The sequence below is a fragment of the Pygocentrus nattereri genome, chromosome 5 (genome assembly GCF_015220715.1).
Source record: "Pygocentrus nattereri isolate fPygNat1 chromosome 5, fPygNat1.pri, whole genome shotgun sequence".
Taxonomy (NCBI): Eukaryota; Metazoa; Chordata; class Actinopteri; order Characiformes; family Serrasalmidae; genus Pygocentrus; species Pygocentrus nattereri.
In genome coordinates, this window is record NC_051215.1 from 31,959,056 (window position 1) to 31,980,156 (window position 21,101).

At 39.7% G+C, this 21,101-nt stretch overlaps 1 protein-coding gene across 2 annotated transcripts in view; it reads left to right on the forward strand.

The window, feature by feature from the left end:
* The first annotated feature begins 661 nt into the window (after window positions 1-661).
* Window positions 662-21,101, forward strand: part of gabrb1 (gamma-aminobutyric acid type A receptor subunit beta1) — a 40,612-nt gene continuing 20,172 nt past the window's right edge. Inside the window, exons 1-6 of one of the 2 annotated variants that reach the window (XM_037538376.1) lie at window positions 662-712; window positions 947-1,073; window positions 1,160-1,251; window positions 1,397-1,464; window positions 10,990-11,210; window positions 19,980-20,062. In XM_037538376.1, coding sequence (XP_037394273.1) covers window positions 982-1,073; window positions 1,160-1,251; window positions 1,397-1,464; window positions 10,990-11,210; window positions 19,980-20,062 — 556 coding nt within the window. In that variant the 5' untranslated portion in view covers window positions 662-712; window positions 947-981. The other variant, XM_017690493.2, reaches the window with a different exon arrangement.

The following is a 21,101-nucleotide window of genomic DNA, read 5'->3' on the forward strand; positions in this document are numbered from 1 at the left end:
TCTAAAGCATGCTTTTGTCTAACAAGAAGTGCATGCCACAGATCATCATCAGGGTCAAGAAGAGGGTCAGTGTTGTAATGTAGGCAGTAAGGATGTAAAACCAGCCTATCAATATCTGACAGGGCGACAAAGCAGAGTGAATAAGGAAGAAGGAATGTGGGGAGATTTTGCATTGGAAAATGGGAATTGGTGTCAGATTGCTCTGTATTCTTCCAGTTCCTCTCAGATAGTCTAATGAGAGCGTCCATTCCAAGGGTGCCAATAATTATGATGTATTTTTGAGGAGAAATGCTTTTTTCCTTTCTCCATGTGAACAACACTGAATAGTGACTTTTCTTTTCCAAGACTGCTATTAATTCTGCAGCCCACTGAGCACTTTGAGATGACCCCCAGTCCAGAGCGTTCCAGAGCGGCTGGAACCAAAAAACAAGCGTAAAAAGGCGCCACGCGCGCATTTGGCGCGGTGAGCGCGTGCTGCTTTATAGATGAGCAACAACACCCGCGCGCACCGAAACCGCTCCGCTGCTCGTCCGGCCGTCAGCGTGCTCGCGCAGAGCAGGACACGCGCAGTCCCGCCACGAGCCGGAGCGTACGTTGGCGGGGGCGCGAGCGCACGGCGCCGGGGGGAGCGAGGAGGGGAGGGGAGAGGAGCGGGGCGATGGGAGCTGACCGGAATACTGATACTGGCACAATCCGCAAGCAGCACCTCCGCGTGAGCATCATCATCCTCATCCTCAGCAGCCGCAGCGGGGAACCGGCAGCACCGCAGCAGCGCGTTTCGCGCCGCTTTCCCGCACAGCGTCTCGCGCTCTTTCGCGCGCTTATGCGGGCTGCATCGTCGCGCATGCGCGGCGGCGTGGCTGAAACCGCGGCGGACTAAGTTTCTAGCTCCAGGCTTTTTATTCCTCTCTCTCACTCTCTTTTTCTCTCTCTCTCTTACTGTAAGTGTCTGATTCGCACTGCGCGCGCGTGGCGGGAGCGATGCGGGCGAGCGGAGCCCGGTGGCGCGCGGGGGTCGCGTGCCTCCCGGTGTTGATGGCTTTGGCGCTCGGCCGCAGCCCGGTGGCGCACAGGTAAGGCGCGCCGCTCACGCATCTGTCCGCACGCGCTGTGCCAGCACTCCGCCTGCTACAACACTCTGCTCTCTCCTCCCCTCCAGCGGGAACGAGCCCAGCAACATGTCGTATGTGAAAGTCACGGTGGACAAACTGCTCAAAGGCTACGACATCCGACTCAGGCCCGATTTTGGAGGTAATGTTGGGCTAAAGCACCCGGGGTTGATGAGGATGAGGGTGAGGATGATGATGCATGTTATCGATTTGGTGGATGGATCGTGTGTGTGTGTGTGTGTGTGTGTGTGTGTGTGTCCTGAAGCTGCGTCTCTGTCTCTTCGCAGGTCCTCCGGTAGATGTGGGGATGAGTATCGACATCTCCAGCATCGACATGGTGTCCGAGGTGAACATGGTGAGTAGCGGGATTTAGTGTTTTTAGTTTTGTGTATGAAGGGTATGTGCATGCTGGCAGCTGTAGCAGTGCTGCTCATAATCCACAGTGTTAAATGAACACCTACAGGTGCAATGATGACTGCAGTGTTTCCAAACTTAGATCTGCAGTGTTTCAAAACTTGCTGCACCTCCTCTCAAGTTCATTCACAGATGCTGCAGACTGTGATGCACTGAATGAACTTGATTCAAACATCATTTAAAATATGCAACATCAACATTTACCTTTTATAAATTCAGGCAATAACTTTGTTGATGTAATATATTTTGTTTATGTGGAAATCATGAACGCATTGGAATAAAGTAAATTCAACCACTTCCGTTTCTCATCAAGAGCCTTCAAATGGTCTATGGCTAATGGTGAGATATATGCATGCATTTTTGTATAGTAGCCCATTGTGACCTAAATGTTCTGCAAGAAATATGTAATCAAAAATTGGTTTTAAATATCAAATCTAGTCAGTCCAATCAGTCCAATGCAGACACAACTTTTTAAACAGTCAATACTGAGGAGATTCTGATATAATCGTGCCTCCCTACCTATGACTTCATCTTTTTTGATAATATTAATACATTATGATTTTGTTATGTTTTCCAATGTAGAAGTGCACTGAAGAAAGTGATACACAGAATTTACTTAATTCAAATGTACACTATACAGCCAAAAGTTTGCATGACATCTGACCATCACACCTATATTAGCTTGTTGGACATCCCATGCCAAAAACATGGACATTAATATGGAGTTGCTCCCTTTGTGGCTATAATGACTTCCACTCCATAATATTTTGGAGTGTGTCTGTGGGGGTTTGTGCCCATTCATTCAAAAGAACTTTTGTGAGGTCAGGCACTGATGTTGGACAACAAAGCCTGGCTCACAATCAGTGTTTCAAATCATCCCAAAGGTGTTCAGTAGGGATGAGGTCAGGACTCTATGCAGACCACTGGAGTGGAGTGGACAGTGGAGGGGCACTGTCATTCTCTGACAGGAAAGGGATACCCAGGGAAGGGTTACTACTTATACCACTCTAGCTGATGCTTGGTGTTGTGATTTTTGCAGTCCATGTGCTTTAGCAATTGATAGCCCTGCTTTGTGGTCTTCTGTCTCATGGCTGAGCTATTGTTGCACTTAAATTGACCAGGGCAGGTCTGGCAAGGTAGAAAAATTATCTGTCATCCCATGACAGAGCCATGTTTAATGTCACTGAGCCCTTCAGTAGGACTCCTTCCACAGCAAGTGTTTGTGGTTTATGATTGCATGACTATGTGCTTGATTTTATACATGTGTTAGCAAAGGGTGCAGTTGAAACACTTTCAATGACCAGGAGTGGTGTCCAATTACTTTTGGCCATAATTGTTTTTTTCATGTTTGATTCAGGGCATTACTTTTTTCTTCAGTATAGCCTAACCCATAGTCTATGTGTGTCATGAAATATACTCCAAAATAAGCGCACACACACACACACACACACACACACACACACACACACACACACACATTTACACACAGACAGATGCAGTTAGTATTAATAGATACACTATAAGCAGATTTGAAGTGTTTTTGACATTGACATATGAATTTATGACAAAATATCATATTGTGCTTGTTCATCTTATTTTGCTTTGCTTTGGTACATTGAGGTGTTTATTTGAGCTTAATAAAAGTAGTTAAATCGCTTTGTTGAACTGACAAACTACTTACAGTGTATGAGATGACACAGTTTAAGGCAGCTATGTCAATGAAGACTTGTTAATGAGTGCTTGATTAAAATGATAATGATGAAGATGACGGTGATGCTGATGGTGATGGTTTTGGGCCATGATGCTTTGGTACCTATAGTGGTGAGGGGCTGTTTAGTGCCTGCTGTTAATAATGTGATTTCCAGAATAATGCCACTAACCACAGAAATATAGTAGCTATGTTTGATTTTCGAATCTTTCCTCTGATCATCTTACCAACCAGCTCCAAAAAGACTCTACAGCTTGTGGTACACATTTCTGATACGACAGTCACATTTTCTGTTTTTGTCCTTTGTGACTTTTTACTTTGTAACTGTTTATTGCAATATAACTGGCAAACTGGCACGTCTCACCCTTCTCAAGGGTTGTGTTTAGTTGCCTGCATAAAACCCCTTTTTCATCCTAAAATATATATAAATATAAAATATATATATAACCATTTAAAAGAGATGTCATTAATAATAAACCTCAGTGATAACAGATGGAACGATACTAGCAATAATATCTAGAATAGTATGGTACACCATGGCCATGAGGATGGTTGTTTTTTCCTCCTATTTACTTGTTTATAGTTAAGATGAATATAAAAGTTTTCTTGATCTTGGTGTTGAATAGACTTTAATTAGTGAGTATCTCCTATGACACTGCAGTGCTGCGTGTGAGATTCTGATTTACTCCAGGTCTTGAGCTCAGTTGGCCATAGGTGAACTTTTGTTCTGACAAGGTGTCACATTTCCCATGCTGGAAAAAGGCTTTTTTAGTGAATTATGGATAGTGGTCTGAACAAAGCCATTTCCATGACAGGAGGTCATACATTAGTTATTTTAGTGAGTGGATGCAGGCTTTGCAGGCAGGAACCACGGAGAGGAAAAAGAAGAGTAGCCATCATTAGAGGATACAGCAGTGGACCAAGGTTAGGCTCTGCATGTTTCTAAAAGTCCCTATTTGGAAGCCAGAGTGGGCCTGTTAAAATGGACATTAATGCCTGTGCTGGGTGATGCAGTTAAAATTCAGTATCATAACTGGACAAAATATCATCATAACATGATAAAAAAGAAAGCACTTTAGTACTTTTTTTTTATTAGTAACAGTATTAGATGGGTACTGTTTATAAAGTGTAAACACTTTACAAGTGTGCTTTATAGTACCCAGCATTACATATATATATATATATATATATATATATATATATATATGTGTGTGTGTGTGTGTATATATATATATATATATATATATATATATATATATATATAGCCTGCACCTCAGTACTTTCACATATATTGTAATGCTGGGTAATATAAAGCACACTTGTAAGGTGTTTACACGATATAAACAGTACCCATCTAATACTGTTACTAATAAAAAAAAGTACTAAAGAGCTTTCTTTTATATACTATATTTCATGAATATAAGTGGCTTAGAAGATGTATTTCATTAGTTATATATTAGTTGTATATATTTGGTTATATATCGTTCATTTATGTGCTACAGAGGACCAGCCAATAGCCGAAAAATGCTTTCAATTATAAAGGTAAAAGAAGACACTTAAAGAAGATAGACTTTTATCACTGATGATGCTCAGATATGGTTTTCTGTGATACATCCTCAAGTTGAGAAGATGAGCAATGGGCAATAAAGGTTAACAGTGGTGTATTTGATTGTATTTTCGTGCACTGTAGGAGATTCAATAAGAACACAGTCTGGCATTACAGTTTAATTGGTTTCTGCACGTCATAAATCTACGACAGCAGCAACAAGTACATTGGAAAACACTGAAAGCTAGATATACCATGTGCTGTCGCAGGATGAGGTCCAACACCCCTGAATTTAAAACATGCAGTGGGCCACCACCGGCTAATGCTAACTGGCTGTTACTGAATAAAGCTGGGTTTTCGGTTAACTCACAACTTGCATTATATGAACTTGTTATGGCACCACACTGCTTCAGTCACAGGAAAGAAAAATAATTTGTTATCGTCAGGCTAAACCTAATTTACAGAACAGTTGCTAGCCACCTAGCCAGATTGGCTAAACCGACAAGCAGCTAAGAATGTCCCCTGACATTGACATTTTATGTAACTCAAATTTAACCTGAGGTGAAGTTGGTTACAAAAATTATCTGTGTCCCAGGATGTCGTTTTGAGAATAAGAACCAAATGTCATCATCACATTTTCTGATTAGCTATCTGTGGTTAGCATTAGCATTTCAACATAAGTGTCAGTGCAGGTTTATTTTGTGAATGCACTGTTGGACAGCAATATTTATTCTTCGACTGAACTTAAAATGCCAAGCTTTGTTGCTTTTGGTCCTCTGAAAATGAGGAAAGTGTGTACAAAGAGCTGCTACCATTATGGATCACCTCATATATATATATATATATGCAAACAGGCTTGACATGGCGCTCAGTGTTTCATTTCAAATCCACTGTGCTGGGGTACTGAGGCAAAACAACAAAAAATGTGTTACTGTCCTATTACTGTCCAATTATACCACTGCTGGGCAAAAGCCTAAGCCTTTTCACATTGCTTAATAACCCTTAGTTGAGTGCAGTGCGTTCAGTATGGCTGAGCATGGAGAAAAGTGGACATAGTCTAAGAACAAATGTCATTTTTTTGGAGACAATGAAGTTATTAGTGATTCACTAGGGCTGAAGAACTGAGAGATGCCTAATTAGTGGGGGTGCATCAGAGGAGAAGAAAAAGCAGTAGTAGAGAGAAATGGGCTTAGAACATCACAAAGTGGTTGGAGAAGTTGGCAGAGGATTAAGAGTGGGTAGGTGTAATGTGGGTGACCTATTCTGTTTTAGGGAAAATTAATATTTAGCCTGCTTTAGATGTAAGACCATAACCCAGATGTACATAATGGTCATCAATCTAACAGAAAGTGTTGCAGTGATATTCAGGCAGAGTAACACAGAAAAAATGCTGTCTCTAAAAAACAAAGATCAATTTAACAAACTTAACAAAAGCCTGTTTTCAGCTTTGCACTTTTCCTGACATGGCATGAGAGTTTAACAAGGTGTTCAGTCTGCTGTGCCCTGAGAAAGAGCTGGGTAAAGGAATAATTTGTCCTCAGAATGAAGTCAACCTCATTTAACCAAGATTTATGCTGACCTGCAGCTTTTTCTTTAGAGTCTTGCATTTCCCACTGCATCTTTCATCACTCATCACATCTCTCTCTCTCTCTCTCTCTCTCTCTACCTCGTAATGTGAACACATTCTAATGTAGTGTTTTATCAAGATGTGTCAGTTTAACATTTGATATTGACGTATTGATGGATCCTTACTGCTGTGTCAAGTATGTGCACACTGACTTCTAAGAGACCATGTGATATATATATAGTAATAATATTTTACACTGGAGATTGTGATAGTTTTAGAACACATTCCACAGCCAAAAGTAGCACTTCTAATGAAAAGGGTGTATGAAAATGAAAAAAGGGTGTAATGAAAATTCTAGCTTAATGTATTGATTGTAGCTTTGAGTTCACATCCTCATCTCAATCATCTCTGAACTTACCTCAAAGACTCTGGCTTTGAGTGTAATTGTGCACTGCTTGTTCAGTTCCGGTTTACAGGCTCCTCTCACAGTCTTCTATGTGCTCACCTCAAAGTCCTGAGCATCGATTGCATTTGCTTGCCTCAGTTCCATTATTCTCTGCAATACATGAGTTCATGTGAGGTTTTTTTAAAAAGAGTGAACGCAGAGAATGTTTTTGAAGTCGGACTGGAATATGAAACATGGCGTGACGCTGGTTTTTCAGTTCAACTCAGTATTGCATTCAGAGGGCTGCAGTGGAAGAATGCTTCGGCCTTCTCCTTCCACAACACAGCCGAGCTTCAAGTACCTTGTTTTTGGTGTTCTTTTTTCTCCTTCTCTGTCTGTGCGTGCGCTCTGCGTCTCCACGCTCTCAACCGCTCTGTACCCGTAGCTCTCTAGCCAGCTCATGTTTCTGGAAGATGATTGCAGTATCTCGAGTGTGATGGGCCTGGAGAAATGAAGTCATGGCAAAGAGCACTGCAGTGCACAGGCGATAGGTATTTGCATGGTTGCTACCTTGAGTTTGTGTGTGTGTCAGGGTGCTTTGTAAAGAAGTTGAGGTGCTGGAGTGATGATTTTAAACGGTTGTCAGGGGCAACAGCTGCTTCTAATAATAGACTTTGGGGCATTTGTCCTAAGCAAACCTGAGGCACACCCATCCTCCCTCTCTCTTTTCCTCTTTTTCTCATTCACCCTCTCACTCTACATCTCTGTGTCTCACTCTTTGTCACATTTGTTCTATTATAACTATTTCTTTTTGCACCTCTTTTTATCTGTACAGTGCATCTCACACATGTCACTCAAAAACATTTCATTTTAATGCTGAACAGAGAACTCACAAGACATCTAGGACATGCCCACAAACACACCTCATACCACATACAGTGAAACTGCCTGTTTACTATCATGGCATCACGCTGAGTAACATTCCAAATACATTTATCACGTATCACGCAGTTTGAATGTTACTCTTGAACTGTGATGTCATAATAGCAAACACAGGGTTCTATTATGTCACCTAAACATTCTTCACCCAGGAAACTTGTTTTATTTCTCACTTCAACACCCCTGTTTACCATTATGACATCACTATGATTAGGCGACATAAAATGAAACCCTATGATTACTATTATGACGCCGCAATGATTATGCTACATGAAATAAATACCTTTGTCTTATTTCTTATTTACTATTAGGACAACACAATATTCAGGCGACATAAGATTAAACTCCATGTTTACTGGTATGACATCACAACAAGTACATTCCAAATGCCTGTGGCACATGTTTGGAGTTCTACTCACTGTGATGACATACTATTAAATATGAGGTGCCATTATAAGTCACCAAAAACATTGTTTACACAATATATTTCTACCACTTTTATTCATTAATTCTGTAATTATCTGTAGAATACATCTCACATTTTACTAAAAGGTTTATTTTAATGCTGAACAGACAGGCTCCCAGGACATGCACGCAAACAGACCTGATCATGCTTATACAGTCATTTACAAAAGTTAGGACGCCCCTAGTGATTTTCTAAGTGAAAATAAGTTAACACGTTCTCTACAGGGAACAAACTTCTGCATAATTTAAGGCACAGTTAGTGTTTTTTTGCTGAATTTAACATACTGGAAATTGAAAATAAAACAAAATCTGGCCAAGGCAAAAGTTTTTTCTCCAGTGTGTTAAACTTAGCAAATAAATAGAAACTGGGTGCTAACATTTGCAAAAAATGCAAAAAAAGCCTGTAGAGGGTGTGCTAGTGTATTTTCACTTAGAAAACAGACAAAATGTGTAATTTATCAGGAGGTGTTCCCATTTTTACATATGAGTCTATATGCATGATGAGGTCTGTTTGTGTGCATGTCCTGTGAACGCTGTATACATTTATGACATCACAATAAGTGACATTCCAAATGCTTTACACATTGTAATGTCAAAACAGTAGACACAACACACTGCAGCAGTGAATTATATTAGGTGCCCTAGATGCCTTGAGATGCGTCTAGAAACCAGAAAGTTTCCAGAAAGTTTGTTTCCCCAAGGCGTGTTCTAAAGTGCTAGCATAAGCATCTTCATAAACTCCAAACCAGCCTGGTCTGTGTGTGTGCTCTGTGAGGGGAATCGTAACCAAAGCATTGCAGCACAGATAAGGCGAATGAGGAGCAAGTGCTGGAGCAGTCCTCTCCGGAGGGCAGCAGCAGTCAATTGAAACGTTTCAAGTGCATTTAAAACCTACCCCCTTGGGCCATACTAAGAGACCTGCACAGACGATACAAACAATCTCCATGATCTCCATTCATTTTTAATCCTCTGTTTTTTGGAGGGGTGGAATAAAATGAAGGCTTTCACATGGGTTCATATTGGCAAAGGAGAATACAGTGCAGAGACCCTGATTATGAGAGAGCTTTTCTTGAACACCCATGTGTGAATTTTAGAGGAGCAGCATTCTGATAAAACAATAGGATTATATATGGAGCCATTTCTATTTAGAAACAGCAACACCCTGAAATACAATATTCACACTCTGTATACCATCACAATGAGGCACAGAGACACCACTAAGAGAGACACCACTCAAAACAAAAGCAGAAATGTTCGAACTGGACTTTGTTTTACGTCATACTGAAAACTAGATTAGATATTCTGTTTAGTCTGTCTGTATGTATCAGTAATAGGATACAAGTCTGAATTAAAGTAAGCAGTTTCTTTTCAATCTTCTACTTTAACACACAGGACAGATAGATAACAAACACTCATTGAAATTTGATTTGACTGATTGTTTAAATGAAGCTCAAATGTCCTGGAAACAATTAGCACTGGTCCCAATAGGCTCAGTTTTCCCTCTTTCTCTGTGTGTCACAGCAATTCTCTCCCACTATTAAGCAGCGGATGTGGCTACCTGATATAAGGAGGTCTGAACAGACAGGTTCTCTCATTAAGATATAAAATGTCATGAGACAGCTATGAATTAGCATGCCTTCTGATTACAAGTGTAATTGCCAGATAGGCTGTGTAGCACAGGGAAATCTGTATGAAGAACTGACTCGAACATTTCCACAGAATGTAATTTGTGCCGGTGATCTGAGTTACCTGAGCTTCACCAATAGTGCACCAATAATCTGAAACAAACCCTAAAAATCTCAAGAGAAATGGAAAAAAAGAATTGATTGTCAAATAAATAATGAATAAAAGTAATGTTTTATACAGTGTACTGTAGCCATGATAAACTTTTCATTGGTTTAAAATGGAGAATTAAGCTTTTGCCTTTGTCTATGACCGCTTGGAGCAAGTGAATTTCAACATGTGGATTCTGCACATATAATATGGCCTATAAGAGACTTATGGTGTTTTGAGGCATTAGTTAAGGATCCTCTCAGTGCTTGTGTGCACGCTTGTTTTGCCAGCTGAGCTTGTATGTTTTTCCTACCTTAGTATTAATTATGCTAAGTGTGCCAGGTGAGCATGTCTTATTTATGTAAGAACCATACTGATTAGCGTCAGGCCTTCTGTTCATACATTCAGTTATTGTTATAGACATGTCATCCAGTAATTAAATTAACCATACACTGTCAGTGTGCTGTTCAGGTACATTTTCATTCATTTTTAATATTTTTTTTGAACTCCAGAATGATATTGTAACTGATTGCATGGCTTTTCTTGAGTTGACTCAACTTGAGGACAGCAGAGTCATCTCACCTTCTTAGTTGAATCAAAAATTCTCCCAGCTACTATTTCTAGGTCGGCATCTCAGTTAGATAAACAAAACTGAATTTGAGTTGGAATTAATTATTAGACCATTGTACTACATAAGACTATGCCATACTTTAGTGAAAACAACAAATATTTTCTCCAGTGTATTAAGCATTTGTAGACACAAAATCTGAGGTGTTCATGTGTTCCCAACACATGAAGGAGGTTGTGAGTTTGAGCACTAGCAATGCCATAAGTGCATGTCCAAGAGGAAAAACATCTAGAAGGATTGTGTGATGGAAAGAGAGCTGGCTAACTAAAAAATTAAAAGAACTTTGACTTAACTAAGACTTTTGAGTATGTGTGAACTCTTGTGTCCTCAAGTTGAGTCAACTCAAGAAAAGCCATGAAATCAGTTACTATATCATGTTGTGTTGAGCTGACCACTCATTTTTAACAGTGTTGGTAAACTAGTTAACTAAAGGTGTGTGCATATGTGTGTTACAGGATTACACCATCACCATGTATTTCCAGCAGTCATGGCGTGATAAGCGTCTGTCCTACACAGGGATTCCCCTCAATCTGACGCTGGACAACCGTGTAGCCGATCAGCTTTGGGTGCCAGACACTTACTTCATAAATGACAAGAAATCCTTTGTTCATGGGGTCACTGTCAAAAACCGCATGATTCGCCTACATCCAGATGGAACCGTGCTCTATGGCCTCAGGTCAGTGTATGCATGTGTATAGTGAACCTGCACATGTACTGGGTATTATATGGCTCATGGGCATTCATTTTCAGTTGTAATTCTACTTGCCAGTCTCTTTCTTTCTCTCTCTGTCTGCGTGTGTGTGTGGGTGTGTGTGGGTGTGGGTGTGGGTGTGGGTGTGGGTATGTGTGTGTGAACTGAGTAGTATTCCCCTGGCTATTCTAATGTTGCTTTTTTGGAGTTTAAAGCCCAGAGAGGAATGACCATCCTGCGTGAGTCAGTGCATGTAGCTCCTGTTTACTGATGAAAGATGAGGCTCTCTCTGCCCTACTTAAGTAACCCCTCTCTAAGCTGCACAAATCAGTATCATTCTCCACCCAGACATGTTCTGCAGCCTCACCAACTACCAAATTAGGTAGTTGAGGTTTGTGATCAAACAGGTCTGGGAAAAGGGATTAATATGAATCTGGGAAGGGAACTTGATTTTGTACTTGTTAAAAACTGTCGGAATTAACTGCAACAGAAATCTAATTGAAGTATTATGTATGGAGGCCTGTTTTATAGATGTATTCTTAATTTTCCTGCTATAAAGACCTGGCCTAACAGCAGTTTACCTGGGCTGACAAAGGTTAAATGTGTCTGAAAACTTTATATGGGAATGTCTCAACTTTGTGAAACAATGCTCATCAAACAGACAATCAAAAGTCTAATAATGCACTGGGTAGCATCACACTGAGTGATGCGGGAGAGGGAGGCCATCCTACCCACCTAGACTGAGCAAGGCCAATTGTGCTCTCTTGGACTCCTGGCCACGGATGGGGATCAAACTTCTGATCTCCTCGCTTAGACACATAACTGATTTTAATTAACACATCATGGAAAAAATACAGGAATGCTTGTAGCTTAATTGCTGACAGATTATCTTAACTAACTAGTGATACAACGTTTAAATGACAGCTGTTTGAATGACTGATTTTGCCAGCAGTTGTGCTTGTGCCAGTGAATGTATTGTGTTCAAATTTGATTATTAGTCTGTGAGTCTCAGGATGGATTTCATGACTCTAATTGATGCCCCCATGATTCCTCGCTTGAATGTATTCCAGCTCGTGTGGCCCAGGGTGCGTGTCATATCTTATGAGTCTTTTCCTTGCCTTCTTTCCTTGTGTCTGAGGACATGTGGAAGAGGTACTAGAATATGATGCAACTATGGAGGAATCACACCAAACAGATTTACCAATCAAGACAACCCTTACTCAGTCATCACTGTCACCTACTGCTGGACTTAATGGATCTATACATATCATTTATAACCTAATATCACCCAAAAAAACAAAATGAAAGTAAACTGCTGCTGCTTGCCATATGTGTCTGATATAAAAGACTACATCAACTAACACAGAAAGATTTGCATTTTAGAGATGCACTGTGTACTGTGGGAAGATAAACCAGCAGACAGATTTCCTAAATGGACAGATCTTTGGCGATGTTGTAATGTAGGTCTTCTGTTTACTTTCTTCTGAATATGTAGCACCTTTGGACAGATCTGCTGTGCATTTGTTGCCCTATATTTTTATTGTATTATATTAGCCTATTAGCCTATATTATATTATATACTATATTAGCCTTTTTTGGGCTGCACACCCCTACCTCCTGCCTGCCTCTCCATGGTTTTCAAATGCCCCACTCATGATTTGGTTCTGGCGCTGGGCTTGTGTAACGTGGAGTGAGGTAGCGGACGCATGTGCGGAGGTAAGTGACTTTTATTGAGGGCAAATCCAAAATCAGGGTCATGACGATCCAGGGTCATAGAGCCAATACGGATAGAACAGGGTGCAGACATGACAGAAAAACCAGAATACAACAGAACAAACACAGCATACGTCAAACAAAGACCGATACACTCAAACAGGGCAAGGATATAGACCAGCAAAGACAAAGTGCAAACACAGGGCTAAAGTAACAAAGAGAAAACGAGGGACAGGTGAAAATGATCAGGGGCGGAGTCACGAAACGAGGGGCAGGACTACAGATACCAAAACAAACACACATGGACAGGACTGGGAGGGGCCAATCGTGACAGCTTGTTTGTACATTTTTTCCTCCCATCAAAAGGAGGACCCAAGACATAAGGAAAGATGCAAGAAAAGAAAATGAGAACACACAATTAAATTTATAAAATGCACCCCCTGTCTCTTACTGAGTCACCAATACATCCCAGATCCACACTTTTGGAATGAGCACAGGGGTCACACAGAGCAACCATTGCTGTGTCACAAATGAAGCATTGCTGTGTCATTGTCTCCATACCCCGCCTCCCACCTAAAGCTATCAACAACAATGGATCTTACAAAAACAGCAGAAGTTCAATCTAATGAAGGTTACAATAACATCATTATAGAGTAGCAGTTACTGCTATATATTTATTTGAGTTCGAGTTATGTCTGACTTGAGTTCTCCTCTGTCTTGTAATGTTAGCAGACTCCCTGCAGTTGCACAGCTCCACACCACTGTTTCACTTTATTTGTGTTTAATGTGGAAGCTTCCTTCACTGCACATATTAAGTTTCAATAATTTTTTTTTTAATCTGTACAATCAGTGAATGCCCAGGTTTTTAGGTAATTCAGTTTAACAACACTGCAGGGAAACAGTGCTGCTTCCTTGGAAGTGTGTGTGTGGTATACTGATGCCACATAGTGATGACTTAAAGGACAGCTTTTTGTAAAAATATTTGCCCAGATGCTACCAATCAAAATGCATTTTATCCATACAGTCATCCCACGCTTTGGGTTTATGTGGGAATTTTGTTATTTCTGTAAAATCCACTGAAACATAAAACTCCTGACATAATATATGGAATACTTCTGCCTCAGGCGGACTCGGACTCCATCTCGGACTCCGTCTCCCAGACGGCATTGGGAGATCACATAACTCGGGACAAGAGCCCGTGTCACTACCAGCGCTCGCAGTCTCCTGATTATTGATCAGACGCACCTGTACAGGTTGACCTACTTTGGCGCTATTTAAGACTGGTCCAAAGTAGGGTTCGATGCGAGGTATTGCTTCTCAACCATAAGAACATACTGACTGATTATCTAGATATCCTATGACTGTATGTTATGATTTTTTCTCATTTCTACCGACTTCGTCTTTGGTTTCACCCTTTTGTACTTTTGCTGGCGATTTTTGGCTTTTTCCATGTTTAGACTTGGAACTGGCTTTGTGGATTACGAATTCTGTCTATCCCTGGGATATTGTTAGCTTCATCCGCATTCGTCTCTCCCCTGTCAAACGTTACATTAACATATATCACATTGATTTCTTCTCTCTTACAGGTGATGATAAAGTCACCAAGGGCTAGTATGTGACTCGAGAATGCCAGAATGTAAGCTAAGGTACTAGCTTGGTAGCTAATATTAACCTTATCCCCACTCAGACATGAAACACAGACATCATGGGATACTTTTACTGGTGATGTTCGCGCTTTGCAGCCCTTAAATTGTATTTTACCGCAATACACATGTCCATACATGCCTTGAAATAACAGAAAAACAGAATGAATAAACAGGTCCTTCAATTCTGTATCATATGTAAATATACACTCCAGTGGCTTTTGTCTCACATTAAAAACTGAAAACACAAACACTAAAGCAAAAAATTCAACTTTAAATTACCATCACAGAACTGTTTTGCATCAGCATCTGTTCATCTCCCATGCATTGTACATGGTTTTGTGCAGATAAATTGTGCAGATAAACAGCTTGTGTTGCACACTTAACTTTGTATATGTGTAAAAGAGGCTACATCAAGAAATTTTCACAGTACACAATATGTTGGTTTTTCACATACCTGATCAGTTGGAACTGAGAAACACTACCAAAAACTGTGAATACACTGATTTTTATAAAATATTTGGCATAGTGTTTAGCAGCTGGTCATTGTTCTACAATGATATACACAGTGTACTAATGATATACAAAATATGCTCAGAAAAGCATACAGCTTCTACCAATAACAAAGGGGGTCCCTTAAGATTCGGTTATTGGACCAGTATTATTTAATATTTATATTTATGACATTGCCACCTTGGTTGTTGATTGCAAGGTACACTTATATGCTGATGACACCCTCTAGTACTGCCCGGCAGACTGTATTGTTTCAGCCGTAGATGAACTGCAGCATTGGTTTAAAGCTTTCTACAATCATGAACTAGTATTAAATGTTGAAAAAAAATTATACTGTTTTCCAGATCCTTTAAAGTTGATTTTGATCTGAAATTGATCTGAAAGACATTGAAAGAGTTAGTAAGTACAAATACCTTGGTGTATGGCTAGACACATGCACACCATGTTAACAAGCTTACATGTAAACTGAGGCATAACAAAGTATATTTCCCAAGGCACACTGGGAAAAATATAGTTAAAGAAGTGCTATTGCTTGTCATGGATTATTGTGATGTGATATACGGACATGGATCTAGAGTCTGTATCCACTACCTGACCCATACAGACCATCACTATGTACTGTATGACAAGGTTGGCTGGTCATCTCTGGCTGTGTGTCGAGGAACACATTGGCTTCTTTTTATCTATAAAGCACTTACAGGCCATATACCCACACTGGGAAACTATGCTTTCAGCCACAGAGCGCAAGCAAGTTGAAATTTATTATAGGAAACTCTAGAGCTTCACTCACTGGTGTCACTTGACTAAATTAAACTATTAGTTTCTAACCACCTCCACTCAGGTGGTTTTACTTTACTTGATTACCCTACTTTACTAAGATTTTTTGTGTTTTAGCTATTGTTTGACTTTTTATTATCCTTTCTATTCCTTTTATTATTGCCAATCTATTGTCTTACATCTTCTGTTCCTTTATTTATTTAATTAATGAATGTATTATTATTATTATTATTATTATTTCATTAATGAAGTTATTAGTTACTACACTGTTAAGCTACTACACTGTTATAATTTTAATGTATATTTATTTATGTATTATTAAATTTGATATGTTTTACTATCCAACTTCTCAGTCCCTGATTTCTGTGTTGGCTCGGCTACATTGTAAATGCGGCTCTCCCTCATTCCCTCATCTCCCTGTATTCTGAGTTGAAATAAAGGTTGATTGATTGATTGGATTTATCACTATAATGATATATATTGAAATATTGCAGTTTCAGTTCTGTGAACAGGTTTCATAGCAGTTTTTGTGCATATTTCATTGTCCTTCTCAATTACTTCCTCACTACATACACATCCATATATGACTAGAAGAAAAATACCCTAAAATATCTGCACTTAGAGACCACGCTGCTTGCTCCCTTCAGGTGTCTTCCTTCCTCCACCTTTCTCTCTTTTATCATGTATCTGAGGCAGTTCTCTCGCTCTTTCCCTCCCTTTCTCTCTCTCCTTCTCTCTGCTGTATAATTTATGTCTAATGCACTATGCTAGGCTGAGAGGTGCGGACAATGTCTGTCTAATGCGGTGTGTTTGGACATCTAACAGTAGATGCATGTGGGTGGTCCTTTGAGTGCTCTGTTTATAAATGTTTGTGATTACTGATTAGATAACTATCTCTCTGCTTCAGAGTAAATCAATACTGGCAAATACGGTGTGTGTGTCTGTGTGATGGGGTATATGTGCGTGTGTGTGTGTATATGTGTGTGAGAGACTCTCTGCCAGGACAGACTGCAGCCAAAACCCATCTGTGGCTGGTAGACAGAAAAAGCCACTCTCTCATAAGTTGTTAAAAAGTGCAGAAGTCACGCACTGAAAGGGCACAGCGTTTGTGCTGCAGTGTTAATTAAAGCACACCATAATTAAGATCCAACTTGAGGCGTTTCTGAGTGTGGTGGCAGCCATGACTGAGACGGTGTGAAGACAATTACCAGGAGAGAGAGAGAGAGAGAGAGAGAGAGAGAGAGAAAGAGATTGGGAGAGACAGAGCAAGAGAGAGAGAGAGAGAGAGAGAGAGAGAGAGAGAGAGAGAGAGAGAGAGAGAGAGAGAGAGAGAGAGAGATGGAAAGTTAAAGAAAGGGCAGAAAGAGTGGAAGAGATTCAGACAGAGAAGAGCAGACATGTGAGGTATGAGTCTACATTTGTAATTTGGTCTGTGGTATGAAGTAAGATGTATTCAAGGTAGTATTTATGACCTGAACGCACAATGTGCACATATTACCCTGTGTTACCACTTCATCACATGCCACATCTACTGCTGAATCAGTGTTATTTGAGGTATAATTACTGCAGTTGTTGGTAGAAAACACAGTGCAATTATGTACTTATTTTTGTACTGTCTTGTTATTAATAATTCTCCTCTATGTGCCATATAAGCATGGGAGGCCAAAAAGGAAATGAAAATGAAAACAATAAAATGTAAATGCAAACCCCTTTTTACCATTTCTTTTTCTAAACATCTGTGCAAATTTCCTGCCAAAATTGAAAATGAAATGCCTTCATTTGCAATTTCATTTTTCACATGAGCATGAGCCATTTGTACCAAAAATAAAAATAAATTGAAAACACCTATTTGTCATTTCATTTTAGTCATTATTCTGGTTTTTCATGGCCAAATCTAAAATTAAAAAGTTAACAGACAAAAGAAAACACAAATTTCACTTTGGCTTTGGCTTTTCTTCATGAAAAGCAGAATACGTGTCAAAACTAAAATCAAAATGTAATGTTTACTTTCTTATTTCTTTTTCATGGCGACCGGCTGCAGATATGACAAAATTTAAATGAAAATGCAAAATGGATACATCAACAGCAAAGTGACAGTTCGTGATTCCGTTTTCATCATGGATGTGCTTTAACTGTCAGAATTAAAAGGCAAATGAAAACAAACATCAGCACCACCTGCTGGAGATTAACTTTTCATTTTCCAGTTTTCTTTTTCCTTTTCTGTCTGACCAACATGCAAATATATGTTAATTAGCATTCAAATCTGGTGAAACTGAACATCAGACCAAACACCATCAGAGAAAAGGTCAGACTGAACATCAGACCAAACATAAGCCTGGTCGAGCATAGACTGGTTCGTATAACTTAGAAAACTATGATGTATCGATATAAATGCCAGTATAACATTTTCACAGTTTTTTCTGAGGCCATTTGGTCTGATACCTTTTCTTTGGGGCTATTTGGTCACCAGATCTGAGACATGATGTGTTTTTCCTCGGGCGGCTGGGGCTGTCCTAAAATGTACACCATAGCCCCGCCTAGTGCTAATTAACATATCTTTGCAGTTACATTTACAAGTCTTGTTGAATAATAATAGTAAGTGATACTTATTAGTCCCACAATGTGGAAATTTCACCTCCACATTTAACCCATCCATGAAGTGAAATACCACATACACACAGTGAGCACACTTGCCTGGAGTGGTGGGCAGCCTTATCCATGGCGCCCAGGGAGCAGTTGGGGGTTAGGTGTCTTGCTCAAGGACACCTTAGTCATGTACTGTCAGTGCTGGGGATTGAACCGGCAACCTTCCAGTCACAGGGCCAGTTCCCTAACCTCCAGCTCATGACTGCCCCAAGATGAAGAAGCATAGGCCTATTTCTGATGGCAGATGATGTCAGATTTCTTGTCCTCTCCTCCACTTTTTCAGCAAGGAAGGATGTTTAGAAGACCATTTTTGCATTGTCCAGAAAAAAAAATTATTTGTGCTTTTTTTCCTAACTTTTTCTTAAGACTTCTGCTTTGCAACCAGCCAGTAACCTCACAGAAAGGATGTGACATAAATGTAATGTAAAACTCAAGCTTCATGCCAAAGCTTTTTTTAAAACATTGCAAGATTTTATCTGAAAGAATGAATGTACATCATCTAGAAGATGAAGAATATTTAAATCCTTTACTTCATTAAGCATGTAGTCGTTTTCAGCATCGCTCCAAAAGTATTTTGCTGTCATCTTGTGGCAACGCTGCTTATTCCCGGTACTGGTCTGGTGTTGCACATGTGCAGACTGAGGAATCCAAAAGAAATTAGAGTAAGAGTTCACATGCACTGAGAAATCTGGTTACTGAGCTAAAATCCAGCTCTCTTAATCAGGATTTCTAGACCTCACTCTGATCTAAGTAATCGGAGTATGCAGGTTACATGACCATTTGAATAATCAGATAACTCCTGAAATCCAATCACGATTGGATTATTGAGCGCATGGAAATGCACTTACTGTTACTTGTCTTTGTGCAGAAGCTAGTCTGCTATCAAGGGTGGTAATACTGCCAGGTTACATCAGACAGCTCTGTAAGCTAAACTGGATCAGGTGTATGGATGATACAGACTAGTAAAATCAACAAGCTGGCACTGTTCTTCTGGGCAAGCCCATTCATTTTTCACTTTACCAGAACGTAGATCATGCATGACAATTTGTGGGGTTTTTTTTTTGTTTCCCATCATTCTATGCCAAACCAAACGTCTACGTTACAGTCTTTTCATGTAGAGTTTAAAGTGGATAGTTGTGTAGTTAGTTAGTTGGTGAGAAAGGAAAGTGCAGTCTTTTCTTCTGTTCTTTTTTGGACTAACAATTGATTTGAATGTACAAAGGGATTGGCTAAATAAATAAATGATTAAATAAACTATTTTATTTAAATGATAAATTAAAAGAACATGGAACACATGGAATGTAAAAGAGTTATAACATAATATCAAATATAATAGGTTATTTAATTTATTACTACATTTGAACATATACATATCTGCCTAAGTTAATACTTAATGATTAAATAAGTATTGAAATCTAATTGATAATCACTTGGACTGTTCTTTCATTTGTTTTTTGGCTAGGATAACCACAACCGCAGCGTGCATGATGGACCTGCGCAGGTACCCTCTGGATGAACAGAACTGCACCCTGGAGATTGAGAGCTGTAAGTGCTGCTTAACTTTCATCTGAAAGTACTCACATCTGCATGGTTGTAGAGTATGCATAATATTTATACATCATGAGCTTCACCCTAAGATGCTGGTTATAGAATACACACGGTGAGCTACAAAGACTGACATCATGAAGTCCTTTTGGCCTTTTTAGTTCTCGTGTCTCATCACAGTGTTTTTATTACAAACTTACAAATATTTTACAAATTGTTTAAATCAGTATCATTTATCATATTAGAAATTGTTGTCATTTCATGCAATAAACAGGTTAAACAGTACAGTTTGACACCAAAATGTATTTAAGCTGATGTTTTATTCGGCTTTTTGTTCTGTTTTTTTGGGAACATCACTTAATCACTTAACATCAATTAATATACTGTAATGGTATATTTAGGGTAATTTTATGAACTGCTTTGTGATTTAATCACCACTGTTAAAATATGAGGCATTCTGAATGTTAATTTTATAATAACTCACTTAATAATAACTCAGTGTTAGATAGCTTTCTCAGTTATTACAGCATCCTCTGCAGCTCTGTTTGTCATTTTGGACACATCTAAAATCCCTTCTTTGTGATGAGGGTGCAGAACTTAGACACATGCAGATCCTTAAAAGTGAGTTTTAATACAAGACCAGGAAATAGGTGTACACGTAGCCAATAACCAGTCCAAGAGTCGGTACACTGATCCAACAACACAGGCGGAAGTACAAAGGGGCAAAGACAAAGAGGCAAAAAACAGATAATCCAGGCAAAGGTCAAACAAGGCAACAAGGCAGTCATAACGAACGCTTGGTACGATCTCATAGATGCAATACTTCGCAACTAAGCCCAGGCTTAAATACTAAACTAGACATGTCACATGAAACACAGGTGAGTCACATTAAAATTCAGGAGACCGTGAATGCTGATAGGTGCTTGAGCGTGAGTCCAAAGTCACATGATCTTGCAGAGACTCCTGGGAAATGGAGTCTGAATGGGAGTTCACCTGATGCGTGACAGTAATCCCTGACCGCCCCCCCCAACCCCCCCAA